The sequence below is a fragment of the Phyllostomus hastatus genome, unplaced genomic scaffold (genome assembly GCF_019186645.2).
Source record: "Phyllostomus hastatus isolate PE091 unplaced genomic scaffold, TTU_PhHast_1.1 phas_scaffold_78, whole genome shotgun sequence".
NCBI lineage: Eukaryota > Metazoa > Chordata > Mammalia > Chiroptera > Phyllostomidae > Phyllostomus > Phyllostomus hastatus.
Window position 1 is genome coordinate 47730972 of NW_025334041.1, and position 22985 is coordinate 47753956.

Here is a 22985-nt window from a genome sequence, read left to right on the forward strand (position 1 = left end):
CTTTAAAAAAAAGTTAATGTAAATTTTGCTTTACACTCTATGTTTGTAGCACTATATTAATTCTAAATTGTATTGCCCCTCCCCACACATTATAATGTATTTAGAATCAGAATGGACTCTTAGTATGAATAGTGGCTGTAGTTTAATTGGCAGTGCTTTTTTTCCTATGAAATATAATGATAAAAAAATAATATTTTCTCGTAGAAAGTACCCTTGAACTAGAACTGCTGTTCTGAAAGATGTGCCAGGTTTGCACACTGTCAGCTTCATTTTTAGGGCCCTAGTTTAAGGGTCGTTTCTAGATGGTGTTTCCTTATGAGATACTAAGTCCAATGACATCTGAAACACAGCCTGCCAAGGCACCAGTGTCTCCTTCAAGCAATGTCCCTAGTCTCCCCTTCTGGGGGTACTTGATGGCAATGAAAGGAAATGTTTACTGAGCATTTACTATGGGCTGTGCATTGAGCTAAGTGATGACTGCTGCTTAATTTACTCTTCCCAACAACCCTATGGGGTAGCTGTGATTATTCCACTTAGCAGATGGAGAAAATGAGGCTCAGATGTGACTTTCCCAGTACTGCGCCAAAACACAGGACTCTCTGATTCAAGAAGGCTATCACTGGCTCCCGTGCCTCCTGATGAGCAGACACAGGGCAAGCACAGGACTTTTCCTGTCACAAATTCCAGACCCCTCCGTTTGCAGAAGGGGGATCCACGACCACATGTGGCCTGCCTGTTTGAAAAGCAGGCTTCATTTGCCTTCAGGAGGGCTCCTCTCAGGAGTTCCCCAGCCTCCCCACCTGGCTCCCCTATCTCTACACCCCCTCACTGGGAGCCCTGGTGCATAGGGTGAGCTGGGGAACCAGATAAAGTCAGAGCCCAGAGAGAACAAAAGTCAATATTAAAAGAGAGAAAGCAGGTCTGTGTCCCCAAGACACTTCAGTTCTTTCTTTTTTTTGTCTCCTTACCCCATCTCTTCATTTTGAAAGATGATCTTCCAAACTTGCCTTCCCACAATGCCTCCTCCCTCCCTTCACTCTCAAATTCTGGCCCATTTTTTTGCTCCCCCTACCATTTATTCATCCCCCAGCATGAATAAATGCTCCCCCTGTGCATTTATTCACAACCTAGCAGTTAACCTGTGGAAACCACCCGATTTCTTAGACTTACCCCCTCTGTCAGGCAATGATAACAGCTGCCATTTTCTGACCATCAACAGTGTGCCAGCTCATGAGTCAGCCCTAACCCTTCCTAGGACCAATGTTGTTGTCAAACTGAGCAAGCTGATGCACAGAAAGGCAAGGTAACTTGCCCAAAGTCACACAGTGAGCAGACAGTGGGGCCAAGATGTTAGCTAGGATCTGAATGCAAAGCCTGTGTTTTTCTTTCTCTGCCAACAAGCTCCTCTACTATCAATCACACACAAGGATGAGATTCAAAAGTGGCTTCCTCAGCTAGCATGCCACGCTGTGTGTCTTTCAATCTCTATCTCTATCTGTCTCCAGGTAAAAAGCCTGGAACACAGATCATGTCAACAGGGCAGATTTTAAAGTGGTTCCACTAGTAAGGCTTCTCCCAAGGTCTCCACTCCAACCCAGACAAGTCTTCCTCAAAGGAGATTTAAAAGCACCATGAATCCTAACACCAAAATTCAACTCTTAAAGCAGGACCACATTCCCTGTTTGCTTGGATCCTGTCCCGTATAACTTATTCCATGGTTATATCTGGGCACATGCATGCCTCCTGCATGAGCTGTAAATTTCTTTAAACACTTTTTTTTTAAAGGGGAAGGGAAAACCATATCTTTGAGGAGGATCTCAGGAAAGCCACAGAACCCATGCCCAGAAAAAGTGTGCACATACAACACACCCTCACTCCTCCACAAGTCTTCGTGCAATTGGAGGGCTTCATACATCACACACCTCAGAGGGGCCTCTGTGCACAGTTAGTGCTGAATAATTTTATTAAGACAAAATGCTACCACTTTTTTGTCCTCCTCCTCTTCCAACCACCAACTTTGGTCAAAAAGGATGTAGCTGTTTGCTTTTTGACACTTTCTATGAAGCACTTCCCCATTTCTCCCTCATAAGGTCTCTGAGATTCCACCTCCATCTTCTCTGGTTCTCATTCGAGTCTTTGAGCCTGTTCTCTGGCCCTATGCCATCCACAGCCCACCCCCAGAGGCCTGCATGCTCTGATCTAACTGTTTGTGTTCCTGCAGATTCACATGATAGAATCCTAACACCCAACGTGATGGTGCTAGGAGGTGGGGCCTTCAGGGGGTAAACAGGTCATGAGCAAGGAGCCCTCAACAATAGGATAAGGGCTCTTATGAAAGAGGTCCCAGAGAGCTCCCTAGTCTTTTCTGCCACGTGAAGACCCAGTGAGAACTCTGCAACCCAGAAGAGGGCTTTCCCCAGAACCTGACCATGCTGCTACCCTGATCTCAGGCTTCCAGCCTCTGGAACTGTGAGAAACAAATGTCTGTAGTTTCAAAGCTGCCCGGGCTGTGGTGTTTTGTGATAGCAGCCTGAATGCACTCAGATACTGCCCTGTCCTGTTCTCTCTGACACATTTTGCTGGGTCTGGGTACCAGGGACCTAACAGTCCTACCCTTCTCTCACAGATGCAGCTCATGAGGCCTTGCTCCTGTAACCACCCCAAGTTGCCCTGATTTCTGGCAGAGGGAGACCCAATCCCAGAAAATCTGACCCAGTTAGCTCAGCCCTTCACACTGGCCTCTACCCAGCAAGTGCTTCATCTTGCCCAGGAAGCAAAAGCACCAGTGGCCACGTGCAGTCTGGCCTCTCAGATTTTCAGTCCCACAGAACTCCTCTGGGTTGTAAAGCCCCCTTGTGCAAGTCATAAAAAGCTTCCCTGTCTGGGCAGATGTGGCCTGACCCTTGGGCTGGCACACCTGAACAGGGCCTTTCTGTCACACATTCCTGGCAGCTCCAACTTCAGAGAGGCACCTGAGTGGAGCTATCTTGGAAGAGCTGAGGAATCATCCAATTTTCTCCAGGCCTCCATCTGACTCCATCTGACACCCACGTCCACAGCAGCACTCAGCATAGTGGCCAAAAGAAGCAGACAGCCCAAGAGTCCATCAATGGAAAGAAATTTCGATAAATGCTACAATATGGATGAACCTTGAGGACATTATGCTACACAAAATAAGGCAGTTCACAAAATGACAAATACTGTAGGATTCCACTTATCTGAGGCACCTGGAAAAGGCAATTCCTAGAAACAGAAGGTAGAGTAGAGGTTTTGGGGAAGGGTGAATGGAAGTTACTGTTTAATGGGAACAGAGTTTCTGCTTGGGATGACAGCAAACTTCTGGAAATGGGGAGCGGCTATGGTGGCACAACATTGTGTACTTAGTGCCACTGAATTGAATACTTTAAAATGGTTAAAAAGTAAATTTTATGTTGTGTATGTTCTAAAAAAGTTTAAAAATTAAATGTGCTCTATATTGTGCCTTAAACAAACAAACAAATAAAAAAGGAAACCGCCACACCTGCCTCTCACTTTGGAAACATAGGAGGATTTATTACACTTCCCAGAAGAGCTGGGTACATCCAGCACTTGACCTCTATACCTAACCTCTGGGCTGCAGCATCTCCACAGGGGCCTGACACCTCTGGAAGCTGGCAATTGGAGACCCCACTGGATGAAAGGTCCCACATAAATGTAAACATCCTTTTCTCACTGCCATTCCCTCCACCACAGACCAGTCCCCACATGCAGATGGTTTCACTGGTGAGGCGGCAGCAGCCAGGCCCAATCTGAGTAGGCATAAACTGACATCCTGTTATAAATCCTTCCCCACAAAGCACTGGAGATTGGCTCTCTCTCTGTGCCAAGAAGTCTTTTTCTGACCATCTGTAATCCATTCAAAGGCAACTGGCAGGAAATGGCGGCAAGGAAAACCCCTGAACAACTCAACTGGTGGGATCACCTCTCTGCTTGCTCAAGGCCAGAAACAGGAAGTGGGCCTTTCTCAGGACACACAACATCTGGAGAAGTACTGAGAGCTGCTGGGTGTCTGTCAGGGGCTAAATGGGCTCGAGACAGATGCTTGCAAAATTTGGTAAGAAACGCATGCTGTACTGAGTTTTTAAATTAGCTCTGAAGAAAACTCATTTGAAAAACCAAAACAAACCACAGGCACTAAGAGGGGGAAAAATAACATTATATGAAAACTAACCTCAAAAATGCTTTCTTCAGATTTCTATGAACAATTAGACCACAATTTCAAGCAGTTCAAATCCTCCTTATTATGGCTCCCCTTCCAATCTGGTATTGTCAGCTGCTTCCTCCTAACAGTGACAGCTTTACTTTTTGGCACTAAAAGCTGAAGAAGTGGTGACCTGGAGCTGGCCTGTACAGTCTCATGAGAGTTTCAGGAATTTGGTGAGCCAATTAATAGATTATTAAAGTATCTTACATAAGCTAAAATTAAATGTATAATATCTTAAAAGAATACTCAAAACTTATCACTTCTTATTTATCTCACTACATTTTACTATTATCAATGCTTTGCACAGGGTTGACAACTTTTTCTAGAAAGGCCAGGTAGTAAATATTTTAGGTGTTGAGTGTCTTTGACTCAGCCACTACACTCTGCCATTGTAGTACAAAGTAACCAGAGACAATACTTACATGAATGAATATGGCTGTGTCCCAGTAAAACTTTATTTACAAAAACAAGCAACGGGCAGATTTTGTCGATGGGCCACAGTTTGCTGACTGCTGCTCTTGAACTTATTTATACCTATTGTATTTGCATGGCAGAGACCCTACAGAGCAGTGTTCTTATGCACACCTCTTCCTGAGTCCGAGTTCTGTGACAGAGCACAGACACCTTGAAACATGGTGGTGGGAGGGTTTACATAACATTACATCACTAAATGCTGTAAACCAGAGAGTAATTTATTATATTTTTTTACTATCTAGATTTAAGGAAGTGATGGAGAAAATTTTAGCTATGCAGATTTAAAAATATATCATGTCAGCCCTGGCCAGTGGCTCGCCTGGTTGGAGCACACATACAGTCTGTGCACTGAAAGGCCGCGGGTACAATTCCCAGTCAGGGCACTTACGAGAGGCAGCCCACGGACATCTCTCTGTCTCACATCGATGCTTGCCTCCCTTCCTCTCTCCCTTCCTCTCTCTCTGAAAATTGATAAACATATCCTCAGGTGAAGATTAAAAAAAATATATATGTATATACACACACACACACACACATAATGTCTACAGCTCTATTGTGAATAGCACAAAAAAAATGAGAACATATTCTCTTGGTACTTGAAAACTATTATCCAATTTAGCAAGGAACACACCCGCGTCACAAAAAACCGAGTGAGGTTTCCCTCATACCTCTTTGCTCTTTCACTATCATCTTACTCACTGACTTAAATGAAAATATGAAACAACACTCATGTCAGTTTGACACCTGTTTGTCAATTCTAATCTTAGATTGGTCAGGGATAGAAGAATTTGACAAAATTTAACAAAAGCATTCTGTGAGAATCAAAAGATTAAATGAAAGTTTACAATAAGGAAGATTAAATATTTTTTTTAACATCAATGATCTTTAATTTTTTTTTAAGATTTTATTTATTTATTTTTAGAGAGGGAAGGGAGGGAGATAGAGATAGAGATAGAGATAGAGATAGAGATAGAGATAGAGATAGAGAGAAACATCAATGTGTGGTTGCTGGGGGTTATGGCCTGCAACCCAGGCATGTACCCTGGCTGGGAATTGAACCTGGGACACTTTGGTTCCCAGCCTGCGCTCAATCCACTGAGCTACGCCAGCCAGGGCTTAAGATTAAATATTTTATTATTTGTAAATGATATGCTAAACAGCCTTTTTAACAGTAAAATGTATAATAAAAGTATACAGGTACAAATTTATTTAGAGAGCAAGTTGTTAAACATTTACTAGCACAACAATGATTGTGATAAAAAAAGAAGTTAGAGATTAAGTGGGCAGCAGGACCTAAAACTCTGTGTGTGTGTGTGTGTGTGTGTGTGTGTGTGTGTGTATGTGTGAAAGAGAGAGAGAGAGGGAGAGAGAGAGGGAGAGAGAAGAGAAAAACCCTCCCCCCAGTACACTGAACAAAAACAGCAAAACACATACAAACATTACCACACAAAAAAACCTGTTTTCTGAAAACTTAACTCTATTAAAAAACTCAACTGTATTGGTATCAAGTAGGTGTACGACTAGAATATTTCTCTTTGGTGTTAATGACAGATCCGGGACTTATTCTAACTCCTTTTTCCAAAAGCAGCATTCTGTGGGAACTCACAGACTTACTTACACTGTTCCTTCTCTGTAGAATACCCAATGTCAAATCCTAACCATCTGTGATGGAGCATGCAGTTGTGAAAATAAGACATCAGATAAACAATGGATTGGTTTCATCGACAATGAAATGGCTATGAAGTGTAAGATTTAGGGGCCAAAGTACATGGCAGGTACAGCCAGTAGTACAGGGTCCAGAGGAGGCCTAGGGTGTACAGCTGAGAGGCTGCAGCGGGTTTCACAGACAGAGAATATGGCCTGGGCCCTGCAGAATGAGGTGCATTGGTTTGAGAGGAAGGCCCTAGAGGCAGAGGCAAAGGCGGGGAATAGAAAGAAACATGGCTTATCCAAAGGGCTGTGCCGGGCAAACCACCTGTCTGCATTTGAAAGGACTGAGGCATAGAGGACCTAGAATACTGCATTAAATATGGTTGATGGGGAGGTGATTAAAGGTTTTCACTTAAGGAGCAATCTGATAAAATGTGACTTTTCGGCAGATTAATTTTGAAGTGGTATGTGGGGAAGATGGAGACAGGGAGACTAATTCAGCAGTCATTACACAAATCTAGGTAGGCTATGAGGGAGGCTGGCCTGGGGTGAGGGCTGAGGGAGTGGAAAGCAAATGAAGAGGTGCAGAGAACTGCTCTTAAGACAGAGTAGGAGGGTAGGTGAGAGGGAGGCAGGGCCCCCCTAAAGAGAGTGGGTAAGGGAAAATACAAGCAAGGCTCTACACTTGCACTCAGTCTAGCGGGGTCTAGGGGTGCAGAAAGGACACCCACGAGGTGCTGTCTAATGCAACACACCAGAGGGCTGAGCTGAATGTTCCGTGGAGAAGAGGTCAAGACTGGAGGCAGATGTGCCAAAACCACTACACAGCAGGTATGAGCAAAGAGCAGGGGAGAGCTGACACATAGCAAACTGGAGGGAGGAGGAGAGAGCTGGGAGCAGCTGGCAGAAGAGGCCTAAAAGTGGGTGTCATCCAAACTTTGGTAAAGAAAATAGGATTTTCAAAACACTCTAGGGCAGTCTACCATTTAATGAAAACCCCAATGACTATATTTGGAAAGCAAATAGCCTCTTACTCTGAGGCTGGACTGTTATATATTGGGTTTTCATAAAACAGGGCAGATATCTGTTTTCAATTGTCTTCTGCTATTAAATGTTTGGTCTGAGCCTCTGAAAGCGGCAGGGCTCAGTTGAGATCCACATTCTCTTTGGGTCTTGCCCTGCTTCTGCAAGAGATGGTGAGGAAGGGACAGAAGCCTTGAGTCTAGGTACTGGCTAACAGGGCTGTCATTGGCGGGTAGGCCAGAGGGAGCAGACCTCACACAAATGCAAACAGTTTCACTTTCCTGGTACTTTCCTTTCTTTCTGCCAGTCTGGGCAGATTCTGTCACATGTGAAAGGTGCTCCAGCCCACAAGCTCTTGGCCCTGATTGGAAGGATCAAAACACCAGCCAGCAGACCATCGGGTCTGGGGCCTATGAAAGAAACCCTACACTGATGAGGCAACTGAGCAGGAGAGGGGACAGTGCTGAAGAGGAGAGGCATGTCAAAGGCTGTCCTGGTCTCTGAGAGACAGAGAGACAGAGAGAGAGAGAGAGAGAGACCAGCTCCTCCAGACCACTCAGGTCATGGAGTAAAACATGCTAACCAGTAGTGCGCTGCTTAATGGAGAGTAGATGAAATCCAGAGTCATGAAACCAACATTACCACATTCCCCCGTCCTCATGGGGGAGATGCATTCTGTGCCTTTCTCAGAGTCTTCTTTGTCACTATCCCTCAAAGTCAGTGATAAGTAGGGCAGCTGTGGCTAAAGAAGGGGAAGGTCTTTCACACCCCCTTAGCAGGTACATTAAAAGGACATGCCTAAGCAGAGGGTATTGAAAAGCTATCTCCATTCCATCATCCAAAGGAGTGCACCCTTCATGAAAACACTAACAATCCCAGTGCCAAGGGGAAAACTGAAAAGCGGCCTAGAAGATGTTCAAAAGAGGAAAAAGAGAGAGAAATCATCACTGTAGATAGATGCCCCTGGAGTTGCTTGGCAACCATCCTTGCTAACACCTTCTCCCAAAAAGGAACAGTCTGAGTCAGCTCCTGAGATTTCCCTGAGGCCAGGACTCCGACCCAAAGCTGGGGCCCTGGGATGAGAAAGTACTTCACTGAGGGGGAGACCTGGGGCCCTATCAGCAGACCACAGGCTCACACACATGAGGAGGAAGAAACTGGAATCATTTTGCTTAAAGAACATGCTCTCCTAGACAGGGCTGGTACTAGGCTGAGGCACATGAAGCACCCTGGGTGCAATATTTAAGGGAGCCCTCACTCTGTACTCACAGGAGCCTGTGTATGTGCCTCCTTAAAATGTGCGTTCTGGGTGCCCCACGTGCCTCACCTCAGTCCTTACTCTGCTCCTGAGACAATGTTATGGCACAGTAATTAAGAGTACAGCCTCTGGAATCAGCCTGTTTCTAGGTTCGACTCTCATCTAATGTATTGCCTTGGGTATAAACCTTAATCTCTTTGAGCCTCAGTCTCCTATTATCTAAAATGGGGTTGCTAATAGGAATTGCCTCAGAGGGTGGTCACGAGGATGAAATGAGAAAATGCACATTTAGCTCTATGTTTTGCAACCAGTCACTGCCCAGCAAATGGCAGGTAGGATTTTTATTTAAAAAAAAAAACACACACAAATAGGTCCCTAAATCCCTTAAACTAGAATCCAAATCTCTAGGAGTGGCCTTGGTGTCTCCGCTTTTAAAAAGTTTCACAACCCTGGCTGGTGTGGCTCAGAGGAATGAGTGCCAGCCTGTGAACTGAAAGGTTGCTGGTTTGATTCCCAGTCAGGGCACATGCTTGCCTCTCACAGGTTCCCTTGTTGGAAACCTGTGAGAGGCAACCAATCGATGTGTCTCTCCCTCTCCTTCTCCCTCCCTTCCCCTCTCTCTAAAAATAAATAAAAATAAATTCTTTAAAAAAAAAGCTTCACAAAGGATTCTCAGGGTGGGCAGGGTGGAGCACCACTGCTTGTACCCAGTGAACAGTGGTTCTCCAAGTCCAGTAAACACCAGAGCCACCTGTGGAGCCTGTTTAAAATGTCAGTTCGTGTGCCCCACTCCCAGTTCTGATTTAAGACAACTGCAGCCTCGGCGGCTAAATACCTAGGCAACTTCAACACAGGGTCACCCAAATGAACACACTTTGGAAAACTGAAACTGATTCACTCTTGATAAGCTAAAAGCAAAGGGAGCTCAGTCCAACTCCTTTTGTTTTTACTCTCAGCATGCTTAAAAAACAGGGACAAAATGTTGAGACAAAATGTTGACCAAAGATGCCTATTGAGCCCCCCGCATGCTTCTGAAGCAATGACAACATCCTCGGTCCCCTGAGAGTGGCAGTTCTCTTAAGACAAGGAAGAGGAACCAAGTGCCTGGTAAAAGTAACAATCATCATAATAATAGCTTACATTATTGAGTAACTGCAGTGTGCCCAATATAATCCCATTTATTTTCCCAACCCTGAGAGCTACTAGTATTACTAGTCTACAAATGATGAAATCAAGCCTCAGAAAAGTTACCTTTTCTTACTACTTACTACACAGCTAGTAAGTGGTTCAAGATTTAAACCACTCTCCATGAAACTTCCAAGTATGCAATGCCAATGCACTTTTGGTAAAATATACATAACACAAAATTTACCATTTTAAACACTTTAAACACTGTCACCACCATCCATCTCTAGAACTTCTTTATCTTTCCCAACTAGAACTCTGTACCTATTGAACCCTAATTCTCCACTCCCCATCACCCCCCACCCCAGCCTTTGGAAACTACCATTTGATTCTCAGTTGGTATGAATTTTACTATTCTAGGAACTTCATGTAAGTGGAACCACACAGTATTTGTCCTTTTGTAGTCTAATACACTCTTAAAAGGGGGCAGACACCACATTAGTCTGATAGGAGGAGCAAGGTAGGAGTGTGTCTGAACCATGTTCCATGTCCTGGTCAGGGTCATCAGTTGGGGTGTCCTGCCTCCCCATCCCCCCGCTCCCAGGACTCCATGACCTACTGGTGTATTGTGCTGGAGTCACACAGCAACCCCACCCTGCTGACCCCCAGCGGAAGGTATCCTTGCACTGTTAATGTTCAGTGAGCTACCGATTAGCTTCACAGAACAGGTTCCCTGATAACTGCTTCTATGTTCAAAGAGCCCGTCACCGAGTCACTTTTATCTTCCCCACTACGGTGACCTGGTGTCACTTTGTCCTGCCCTAGAGAGTATTTATTTGGTCTCCTTTTTTCTTTAAACACCTGATTCCTAAAATCATCAAGCAGAATGTGCTATGAAACCACAGGCACAGGGATAAAGTATCTACCTAAAAACAAAAGCTTTCCCCACAGTAGAATTCCAGCTTTACTTAGAGACAACTGGGTGAACCAAGTGTAGCCTCTGAATGGCAAGGGTAATCAGCCTCAGCCCACTTGCAGAAAGGGATTTCCTGGGCTCCCATCAAGAGGCTCAAGGTCTAAATCCAGGTCCATTTGGCTGAAGTAGCCATTCTGAGCTCTGCCACAGAAGAGCAGGAGACAGCCAGATAAACAACCTTAGCTGGGAGCCCATCACCTGCAGAACAATGCACCAAGCGTCTTAGGAGAGAGAGACATGGAATTCAGTTCCTTGACATTCAGTTTCTGCAACTCAGAAAAAGCAACCCCGCTAACCAACCCTCTCCCTGTCCATTATGGCTATGTTTAATTAAGTCAGTCACAATCAGACTCCCTGTGGTCAAGCCCCATAGGCTTTCCCCAACAGCCCCCCCGCCCGAGGCAAGACTCAGTGTGGACTCCCAAGAAACACCCCACTCTCTGGAGGAGCTAGATGTCTGCCCCTGGGCTCTCTTTTGCCACTGGAGGAACCGTACACCCAGGGAGATCTGCCAGTGTGGTGCTGTGTGACCTCAGGAAGAGGCAGTGCCTCTCACCCTTACTCTAGGATTTTCTCAGTGGGGTCCTGCCTGTAAATAGTTGTTAGTTGTTCTTCTCGTGTGGAGGAACAAAGCCAGGAATGACTTTTGTCACCATCTTGGTGACAGCACTCTTACTGTAGTCACTAAAGGACTGTCATTTCCAAATATGAACATTGGGTCACCTCAGAATACAGGGTCCTTGGATAAAAGGGATTTGACCAGGATGGCGTGTCACTGTGTCTGCTACTACCATTTATGCCTACATCTGAAGGATGTCACAAATTAAACAAAGCACCATGAACAAAAGGTTAACCCCAAGGATATAAACACCATGTACACAGGATACCATACAGAAACCCAATCTGCCTAACTTTTCTAAGTCAACTATGAAGCAGGGGCAGCAGCACCTGTGAACCATTGGCTGGAGAGGACATGGCCTTACAATCCAAAGTAATGTCGTGGACCACAAGGCACACAGGTCAGAAGCCCCCAGGAATCAGACACTCCTCTGCCCTTCCTATTTTCTAACGAGTAACTGGAAAACCCTGAAACCAGCTGCTTTGCTCTGTCACATGCATCCCCCTTTCAGACAAGTCTCATGGGTAATCCCACTGCACAGAATGCCAACAGTGTTTCCAGCCTGCTTTTAAACCAAAATCTTTAATGCTTGCCCATGGTACTCTTCACATCAGGGACCACTGTATAATAAATGCCAACATTATCAGAATGGATGCCTCGGGGTCTCCCCCACCCATAGTGTGGGAGGAGGGGCCACCCAGAATGAGAGCCTGAAGCCCACTACTTCACCACTTTCTGCAGACTAGAGCTGAAGGTTTGGAGGGGTCACCTGGGAAGCCTACAGAAGAGGTCTCTCTGAGGGACAGAGTCTTCTCTCTCTTTAGATCCTCCCAAATGCAGCCCAGGGCTGGGGGATAGTCACAGTTTTGTATGTGTCTGCTGAATTTTCAATAAGGCCAACTCACCTGGAATGTAGGCCTAAGACATAGACAGAGTTGTAGAATATTTCTGTGAATATCTTAGTGTATTTTTCCTGTGTTCTTGCCTTTCCAGCCTCACCTTGCACCAGCGGTTCTCTCTCAAAGGGTCTTGGCACTGTACCGATACGTTCTAGGTTGTTTCAAATTGGGGGAGGGGAGCTACCCCTGGAATCCATTGGTAGAGGCCGAGATGCTGATGAACATCTTACAATGTACAGGACAGTCCCCAACTCACAGAAGTGGTGCCACTGCTGAGAAACAAAGTGTGAGAAACTCTGCTTGGCTATCTTCACTCTAAGTGACATGGACTCTCTAGTGTCTAGAACGTTCCATATTCTCTCACACTTTGGGCCTTCACTCATGTTGTTTCCTTTAATTCTACCCTGCCCGGCCCTGCACGTGGGTACTTTTCATTCAGGTTTTAGTGTAAATAAAATTTCCTCGGGAAGGCCTTCACGGAGCCCCTCACCTAAATTCGGTCCTCCTGCCCAGCCTTCCAACAGCACCCAGTTTTCCCTTCCAGAGTACTCGTCACAGACATCACGACTTTCTATGGCCTGCCTTCGCTGCTGGGATAGAAGTGCCATGAGGCCAAGGCTGTGCTTACTGGCTGCTGTATCCCTGGGCCTAGCCTGGTGCTGGACACTGTGAGAGACATTCAGTCTCAACTGCATAACGGAGACCAAAAAAGCAGGAGTGGGTATTGAAAACTAAGCAAGGCCTCCAAAGGTTTCATTTATGGCTCCATTATGCAGGTACCAAAAGAGAATGTGGCAGCACATTATGAACTGATATGGACTGCTACCCTTTGGAATTTTGTAATGTGTGAACATTATTTTTTTTAAAAAGCATTTAAATGAGTGTGTGTGTAACAGTCTATGTCTTCTAGACATAAAAAATTATTTTTGTAGAAGAGGTATGATGAGAACCCAGTGCATCATATACAGAGTTTCAAAGTATGCCCGCCCTGCCTAATTTCCTGTTTTGGAAGGAGTCAGAACCACATTTTCTCCACATGAGAACCCAGGCACATGGAAATACATATATGTAAAGAGATAACTCATTTATAAGCTTTATATTTCCAAAACTAGGTGGTTTTGAAAAAGCCCTCACAGTTTTGCTGTCTTGGCCACAGCGCTTCCTTCCCCATCGGCGGGATGCAGCTGTAAAGTTTATTCATTCTCCAAGCCCTTACTTCCCCTTTTCAACTCTCCTCCTTACCACGTTAGGCCACTCCGCCTCTCCTGTCCTTTCATCCCAAATGCTGGGCCAGAGAAGAGGGATGATAATGAAACGTCAAAGTGAACAGATGTTGCTGCTTGTTAGCAAAAGGGGAGGAAGGTAGGCTTAATGGAAAAAGAAGTTGAAAGTAATGTCGAAATGAGGTTTATCTGTGTAATCTGTGGACTTGGTGTCTTCCCATCTCCTATTAACATAGATAACAGAGTTGTCTGTGTATTGATAAAGGGAATCCCTCTGCAGTTTCCCATAAATCTCCACCACTTGTCGCTGGCTTTCCTGGCTTGGATTCTAAGAACACTTCATTCTTACCAGGTCAGTTGCCATCTTTTCCTTCAACTTGTTCCCAGTCATAACTGCAAGAGTCCTAAACCAGAGCTGAATGTGTTCCCACATTCCCCGCTTCATCCTGTGTTCCAGCCCAATTCCACCAGTATCTCAGGAGGAAAGCAAACTCTTACAGTAACAGCAATATCTTACTGGCTCCAGAACAGCTTTCAAATTGGAAGCATTCCACAAGTTTACCTACATCAAATCAAAACATCTGGCCACATTAACACACAGACAAATGCCCGAAGTAACTAGACTAGTACAGGCTTCCAAAAGACCCAAACAAGGATCTATTAAGGATTTTCTTTTTTCAGTGATCAGATAAAACAACTTATTAATCATTTTAAAAATTATTTTTAGACTTCCCAGAACCAGAAGGATCTTTGTAAACTCTTCCTAACTGCTGACCCACAGCTGCCTAAGTATTTTCTCTATCTTGATAAAACTTACGAATGACTACATATTAACTGTATGCCATTAAAATTGTTTTAAAAATCATTAGTTTTATAAAATTATAACATGGTTTACTTTAAAAATGAAATTTCTGATAGTTTATCTTTTCCATGCATCACTGATTAAAGATCATAGTTAATTATAAGAATAAAGTTTCCTAGAACTAGCTTCATTAATAAATAATGATGGATAATCATAATAACATTAAGAAAAGAATACAGGCAAATATCCATTAAGTGCTTACTGTGTGCTAAGCCCTTTTGTATTATCTCAGTTAATCCTCACAACAACTGGTTACTCTGTTTTATATAGTCCAAGAACACTCATGAGCCCTATGCAGTCTGCACCTTATTCATGAATGGACATTCTTAAAAAAAGTTCAGGTGAGGTGTTCACAAAAGGCAAACATTTTTCTAAATCATAGAGCTTTTTCTCAATTAGCTTGAAAAAAGTCTTCAGATAAATCTACAAAGCTAGAGAGAAAATTATTTTAAAAGGTTAGCTAGATGAATGGCCTTCCTTGGAATTCTCTATCATAAATGCAATTCATATCTTAGATTAGGCTAACAAGGTTTCTGGGACCCCTCCTCTCAGGAAATCTGAGTGCCTGACTGATCCAAGCTGACCCAGGTGAGCTCACTCTTCACCGTGGGGAACACATCACCCTGGGTTTTGGACTCAAACCCTCAATCATTCCAAAGTCCTAAAGGTCGCATATCATTCGCAAACTATTTGTAGCAAAATAGGCTTGTGTATGAGATGCAGTGATTTCTGCCACCAAGAGACTGCGAAATGAGAAAAGAAACCCAGTATGTAGTAGTTTAAGATGTATTTAACATGAGGCTTTAATTTTTAAAATTTTTTTCAAAAACAGCCTGACTATATCCCAAGTGTAGGTACATTCAATAGAGAAACGTAGGTTCAGAGATCTCAAAGAGACCTTAGAGGATGTTTAACTTTACTTCCTGTCTTTACATGTGAGAGAATTTGCCCAGAGAAGGGAAGTGATGTTCCCAAGGTCATATGTGAGAACCTAGGAAGCTGACTCAAACCCCTCTCTCAATCCTTTCACCACGCCAGGCTGCCCTCGATACAACCCCAAAGACCACATCGAAGCACGGAATTAGCAACTCCTTCTGAACCCAGGTGATGATTTGGCAAGGTTCAAAACTATCTGCCAAATTCCTCCTGAGTGTAATTTTAGCTAACTCCAGATGAAATAATAATATTGATGTGAAGACTTTATTACAGAGATTTCAAAGCATTCAGTTAATACTTCCTACTGATATAGGTGGAGAACTGAAGCACACAAAAGTGAAAGGAATGAGGAATGAAGAAGGAATTGTATCACAATAATCAGGTTATTTTAGAAGTCTGCAAGTCCTTCTTGTGTCTTTTGAAGCTGTGGCCAGACAGACACAGGAGGCAAAATGACTATTTTTTTCACATTTCCAGCCTAAATTCCCTCCATGAGCTTACTCTATAAAAAAATCATATTACAACAATGTTCATAGTAGCATTATTCACTATAGTTAAAAGATGGAAACAAGCCAAATATCCATCAACAGATAGATGGATAAAAAAATATGGTATATACACACAGCAGAATATTATTCAGCCATATAGAGGAGTGAAATTCTGACACACGCTGTAACATGGATGAAACACAAAAACGTTATGCTAAGTGAAATAAGCCTGTCATGAAGGGACAAATATTGCAGGATATATCTCATATATATAATTATACATGGTATCTAGAATAGGCAACTTCACAGAGACAGAAAATAGAGATTACCAGGGCTAAGGGCGAGATGGAAAGGGGTAGTTACTGTATAATGGGTACAGGATTTCTGGGCGGCGTGATTAAAAAGTCAGGAAATGAACAGTGGTGATGGTTGTACAACATTGTGAATGTGCTCAGTATCACTGAACTGTACACTTTAAAATGGTTAAAATGGTAAATTTTATATTATGTTTGTCACAATAAAAAATCATATAAAAATCTGGATCATATCCCTCATTTCTCAATTGCTATACATTCATTGCTATTAATGCCCACATTTCTTCTCAAGACCAGCATACTACCAATAACATCATGGTCAATCTACGTATGTTCACATACATAGAAAAACAGATGTGCTGTGTAGTGACCCATCCACAAACACATATGCATCCTGAGGCCACCTACATGATGACTCCAAGAAGAAAGCTCACGCCAAGACTAATGCAACCAGTGTTTCTGGAGATCCTGGCAACCAAACACCCTGAGAGAGTCCCAACTCAACTCTTAAATTCCCCATTGTGGCAGGGGGCATGGATATATATTTAGTTAATGTGTACTCTATCCATGAAGAAAACTGTGTGCATATATACCAAGAAGACCTTCAGGAATTGCTAAGCCAAGTGTTCTCTACCAGGCCGATGAACAGAGATTTCCACCCATACATGGCTATTTGGTGAATTCGGCAATTGCAGGTTACACTGCACAGCGTGTCCTTAATGCAAACACATACAATTGGGAGCTAAATCTTTGTACCTTTACAGGATAAAGGATATAATAAGCAGGTTGTACCACTTGTGACTTCCGAGGAAAGGAAAGTTTCTCATTTTTCCTTAAAGGAACCTAGTTCTTATGAGGCAAAGAGAATCTGAGAACAAGAGTCTCTTAAAGGAGAAGTAGGGAGGAGGGTGCAGAATATGAATTTTATGTTGTAGACATAATTGATCACCAGGCCCCAGACATGACAATTCTGTACCATACCATGACCTTTACTCAACTTTAAAGGTTTTCATAATCTCATCTCCTTTCATGGAAACTTTCCACTGCCAGTGGTTTGATAACTGAGTCCCATAAGCTTTTAAAGATCTCAAAAGTTTGTGAAGAAAAACAATCTCTAGTGATCCTTCCCATTGCCTACACTCATGGACATTTAGCACAAATAACCTGCAATAAACTTGTAAGAAGTTTACTTGACTTCATTCCCTTGTGCATCCTAAAGATATGTCAAGATTACACTAAAATACCTAGAGGCAAACATGTTTAGAATGAGGTTTCATTTCCAATCAAAGTGCTTAATTAGCAGAACCACTATGCTAGAGAACTGTCCTTGAATATTTGAACCTCCATGTTATTTTTTCTGAAGTACAAATTTTCTTTTCACTGGATGGTCAGGAAATGATTAGATACAGAAAACCAACTATCATAGGTATCGATCCACAAAATAAGTTCCATCTTTCCAAGCAGGTTTTGGCTGCCTTGGAGGATGATATCCCAATTTATAAGGGAGACCATTCTTTGGAATCTAATGGCCTTTTCTCCATTCATTTGGGACCAACAATGCTCCTATGGCCTAGTTACGGCTAAACTCTTTCAACACTTCCCAACCTCTTCTGGCCCCTCACGCCACCCTCCCACACCCAGTTTCAGCCAGCCATGTTTACAAGACATCAGTTAGTAAATCACAATTCAAATGAACTCATCCATTTGTTCAGCAGAAAGTAGTCTCTGGAGTTGCTCCATGTGGAGCCCATAGGCCAGAGTTACATATGGCAGGCTTGCAAACATGAACAGGATATGATTTATTTATGACAACCATGTGTGGTTTGATGCCCAGTTCCAGGAGGCTGTGGCTTCACTTGCCTGCATCACTCAGGGATGACCTGTCTACTCACTGTATCCCATTTTAGGTACTGTATTTCCATGATGGGGATACAGAGACAGGCAACTGGCTGGGGGTCTGCACATACAGATACCCCTAACTGTGCTGGCCACATATCACTCTGTGACCAAGCACAAAGTGGGCAAATGTAACTTGCTGCAAAGGTTTGCCATGCACAATGGTTTTCAGGAAAAGTGGAGAAGTAGCTGCTGGAATGATTGACCATGTGGGGTTCATTAAACTGTTGTGTATTTACCCATAAGATAGGCTGGGGTGCTTTTGAGGGAACCCCCACTCATTTCACAGATTCCAACCTCCCACCTCTGGCAATGATGCTGCAAATGCGAATGGCAGATAGGCATCAGAAGGTTCAAACGTGGACTCCAACTGAAGTGCAGTAAACTTCTGCTTCCAACAGTCTCCCCCTCTTTACCATCACCCCCCTGTTGTATTTATACTTTGAAAGAAGTTAACACCAAGCAGTCGACACCTGGGCGTGCTCAATTTTTGACAAACCTTAGTCACTCTGTACCCAGCAGAACAATTCACATTATAGTCGAAATCCTGTGAAGATTTCTGCCACACATGCTAACACTAATATGCCAGTAGCTCCACTTACCTTCTTTATTAAGCCTCATAACCTCCCTGCTTTTTCCACCCTCTTTTCCAGCCTCTTCTAAATCTACATCTGCAGATGAAAAAGAAAAGGAAAAAAGAAAATAAGAGAAAAAAGCGAAAAAAGGGGGGCAAAGCCAAAGTCAAGGGGGGGGAGGGAGAGTGTTTATTTGCCAGGAGATTGATATAAATACTGTATATGAAAATCTTTCCAAAATTGACAATGCGACGTTTTCTCCCAAGTCTGGATTTCCATCTACCTGGCCCAGATAGGTACCAAAAAAACTATGCAAGCAGCAACAGAGTAGCCTTTTAAACAGATACACCATGGGGCTGTGAAAGCCCACCCCGCGGACTGCCACGGGGAGCCCGGCACAGACAGACAGACAGACAGCCCTGGCAGCAAGGCCTCTCTCTGTGCATTGATGCTCTGTCTCTGTGTGTATTTATTTAGAGAGAGAGAAGCATGGAGGACACCGGGGGCCACTCTCTCTCTCACACACACACTTTTTCCCAGTGGCTCTAGGTGAATGGAAAGGTTACAGGATAATAAAAGGAGGAGGAGGCGGTGGGGTTCTTACTGTCGGAGCAGTGTAATTTGGCGGCGTCGATCCAGGAGGACCAGGGTTTGCCCAGAAACGCCTCCGGACTGGGCACTTTGCGATCCAGTGTCGCCATTGCTCTTCCTTCTTGTTGCTTTTTCCCTGTTCCTTCGGCAGCAGCAGCCGAGAGACACGGGATTCGAGAACGCTCCGACGTCATCTTCGGAACGTTCCGACATTGAGTGCTCTGAAAGGGGGAGGGAGGGAGGGATGGGAGGAGGGAGGCGGGGAGGAGGAGAGAGAGAGGAGGAGGAGGAGCCGGCGCCCTAGCTCCCGCAGCCGGATCGGCCCCACTCGAGGCCTGCACGGCCGCCAGAGGCAGCAGAGAGGCTCCTGCGGCTGGGTGCCTGCCGGGGAGGGGCCGCGCGGCGGGCCAGCCCAGTGCGCTGGCGACCAGAGGCTGCCGTGCGCTGGGGTGCGGAGGTGCTGTGCTGCCGGTGCACCCGGCAGCCCCGACGGGCTGGGACGGGGTGCTGGGGGCCAACCCCGGAGATACGCGACTTGCAGCCATAGGAGGGGTGGTCGTTGCCGCACAGTTGCCGCTAGAAAACGGAAAGTTTTTGCCTGCAGCCCTTCCAGGGTGTCCTTCCCTCGTCGGGTCCCTGACGCCCACGGCGAGGCGAGGCGCCTCCACGGATTTCCGAGGCTTAGTGGGGCGGAGACAAGCAGGTTTGCAACCTCCCTCCTACTCCCCGCCAACGACTTCACCAAGCCACACCAAGCCAAACCAACGACCACACCAAGCCTGGTGACCTCGCCTCCCAGTCACCACTCCCCTTACCCTTCTCTTTCACGGTGGACCTTGGACCGTGGAGGATTCTCCGGATGCCTTTGGGAGCTGAAATCGGAAAGTAGATGGAAGTGGTTCTAAAAAGCAAGTGAGTTTGGGGCGAGAGGAGTTGCCTTCCCATTTCAGGCTGGGGGACTTGTAAAGCTCCAAACTCAGCGCCCACCGTCCCCAGATACTCTGCGCCGTGCGCACCTCCGGCTCCTAGAAACCCACTGCGTAGGCTGTGCTCCGGGATCAGGATGGCGGGAGAGAGAATTCACCGGCTCCCGTCCGCCGAGCCCCTGGAGTTTTCAGCGCTCCCTACGCTGAGAGGAGCGTGGCCCATCTAGTCCAAGAAACCTACGACCAGGAATCTGGTTCCCGGGAGAATTCATTTTAGGTTTAAATTTTCCAACCAGCTGGATAGGAAGCATTAGGCTTCCTCTGGATTTTGGACGTTTGATGCTTTGATTGAGATTTCCTCCCTCTTCTTAGAGGTAGGCAATAAAGGCCTTAAAAGGTCTCCTGGTATCTCTCACTCTTTTTAAAAATCCTTTTGTTTACTCAGACTTACCTAAAACATGGACATTCCCCCACAATAGATATATTTTTCCTCTATTTCCCCAGCACCCTTTAATTACCACTTTTGTTTTCCCATAGTTGAAGTGCACTGACTTGAGGTAGCTCTATTCTTCAGTTCTGCCCTGACTGTGCCATGTAATTTCCCTCCACTTGGCATCCTGTATCTCAGAGCCAGCGTTAGGGTGGGCGGTGGTCTTACCTTGTGATGTTTGTGTGAATGGGCTTGTTTATTTTGTCAGAGTCAGATAAATATCATTTGCCTTTGTTCTGTTTGGAAGAGCTCCTACATAGGGACCATTAAGTGGCCAAGGTGCCACTGGTGGAGAATTTTAAGGATTGGTGGTGCTAACAAATATTTATTGGTATTGACCTCTTATGATACTAGACCTTGTGCTTAACCCTTCCTTCCTTCCCCTCTCCCTCCCATCCATCTATATCCATCCATCCATCTATCCATCCATCTTTTCAACAAATATTCCCTGTCATGTACCAGCCACCCTCTGCAGAGGAAAATAAGTGAGATCCAGCCCAACTCTTGGGGAGATGTAGTCTGGTGGTCTCTGTGGAAGAAGGAAGGTGTGAAACATATCAGCTCCTTGGGAAAACGAGACAGGTGACTGGCCAGGTCAGTAAATGGTGTGTCTCGCAGAGCTGTGCCTGTTCGTAGGAGGATTTGAAATCTAGTTGGGTGATCAGAAAATGTCACTGAGAAGGTGGGATCTGTTTTGCATCTTGGAAATTGGGAAGGACTTATAATGGTTAGGTAAAGACGGGTCTTGCCAAGGGAGGGGTAGTGATAGTGTTAGCAGAGGCTTCAAGCTGTGAGTAAGTGTGGTGTATTTAGGTGTTGAGTGTGGTTTACCTGGATTGGTAGATTACTGTTGGGGATTGGGGGTGATGAGTTTGTATAGTCAGGCCTGGGTCCAACTATGGAAGACACTGAATGGTAGCCTAAAGAGTCTGGGTTTTGTTTGACAATGGGGAGTCACTACAGGGGCTTTCTGCAGCTTATGGATAAGTAGAAAGCATGATTTAGGAAAATTACTCTGGCCTTGATATCCAGGATGTGTTGTGCTGTGGAAGCTGGTTAAGGAAAGTAGTGCTATACTACTGATAATATGGAGAAATGAAGGCCTGAACTCTTATGCTCCCATGGAAAGAAGGGACAGGGGTAAGAGACTCCATGCTATGTTGTATGCTTGGATTTTAAGAGAATGAGAGCTGCAAGGCATAAGTAATGAGATCCTGGAACATTTTCCTCTTTTCCTACTTCTTTCAGATTTTCCTTCCATTTGGTGTTTATTCTTCTGTTGTTGGGGTGAATATTTTTCTATTCTTGCACGTGCAAGGAAAGATGTGATTGGCAGCTCCTGAGATGACCCCAGTGGTCCCCATGTCCTGGTATTCATACCCTTGTGTGATCCCCTTACCTTCAGTGTGGCTGCACCTAATAACTTGCTTCTAACAAACAGAATTTGGCAAAACTGGTGGGATGTCACTTCTGAGGTTAGGTTACAAAAACACATTGGCTTCTGTCTTGCTCTCATTGGCTTGCTCTAACACTGCTGTGTTGTGAGTTGCCCTAGGGAGAGGCACAGGTGGCAAGAAACTGAGGAAGGCCTCTGGTTAACCCTCAGAGAGGAGCTGAGGCCCTTAGTCCAATAGCCTGTGAGGTGCTGAATCCTGTCACCAGCCACGTGAGTGTGGAAGCTTATCCTCCTCCAGTTGAGCCGTGAGATTAGACTGTAGTGCTGGCCCACACCTGTGAGAGACCTTGAGGTGCAGGCACCCAGCTAAGTCATTCCTATACTCCTGACCCACAAAAACTGTGAGATGACTCATATTTGTCATTTTAAGTTATTAAGTGTTAGAGTAACTTGTTACATAGCAATACACAACTACAAGAGAATGACTTGAGTATAAAGTGATTGGATAACAAAAAACTTCCCAGAAAAATAAGTTTAATAAAGGAAATGTCAGAGCAGAGTTCTCTTGTTCCTCTTTTGAGCCTCTTGTGAATTGTGTATCATCTTTCCCGAAAATTTTCTTGCCAGCTTTGTGGAACTGGTTTATACTAGTATTTCCTATACTCTGAGTTTCATCATTTATCTTTATCCTTTGGAAACTCAAGTTTTTGCTATTTAAACTTAATTACTACTTTGTTGAAAGAATTCTCCAGTGATAGGGTCATAACTAACTTTGGAAACAAGGCTATGATATCGAGGCCATCACACTGGTGGTTGGCACACCCTGCCCACCTCGAGCTGTGTGCACAATGATGCAGTGACTTGGAGCCAGTGACTTGATCTTCCAGAAAATTCTGCCTCCTCTCCTAGAGCCACTTTAAACCACTCAAAAAATCAAAGGTGACTTTTTCTTAGTGAAGGGCACCTCAGTTGCAGAGAAACAAGGCAATGGTTCGATATTTTAACATTAGTTTACTCTCTC

The 22985-nt window shown here is 44.7% G+C and overlaps 1 protein-coding gene and 1 long non-coding RNA gene across 7 annotated transcripts in view; one reads left to right on the plus strand and one right to left on the minus strand.

Moving 5' to 3' along the window:
• Positions 1-20443, minus strand: part of ATXN7L1 (ataxin 7 like 1) — a 232518-nt gene extending 212075 nt beyond the window's left edge. For 3 of the 6 annotated variants that reach the window (XM_045826986.1, XM_045826984.1, XM_045826983.1), the window contains exons 1-2: positions 19166-19394; positions 18589-18657 (exon numbers count right to left, since the gene is read on the minus strand). In XM_045826986.1, coding sequence (XP_045682942.1) covers positions 18589-18657; positions 19166-19346 — 250 coding nt within the window. In that variant the 5' untranslated portion in view covers positions 19347-19394. Of the gene's footprint in view, positions 1-18588; positions 18658-19165 lie in introns of all 6 variants that reach the window. The other 3 variants (XM_045826989.1, XM_045826987.1, XM_045826985.1) reach the window with 2 other exon arrangements.
• LOC123811066 overlaps positions 20001-22985 on the plus strand; it is a 54954-nt gene continuing 51969 nt past the window's right edge. The window contains exon 1 of the long non-coding RNA XR_006784345.1: positions 20001-20064. This is a non-coding gene — a long non-coding RNA (uncharacterized LOC123811066). The remainder of the gene's footprint in view (positions 20065-22985) is intronic.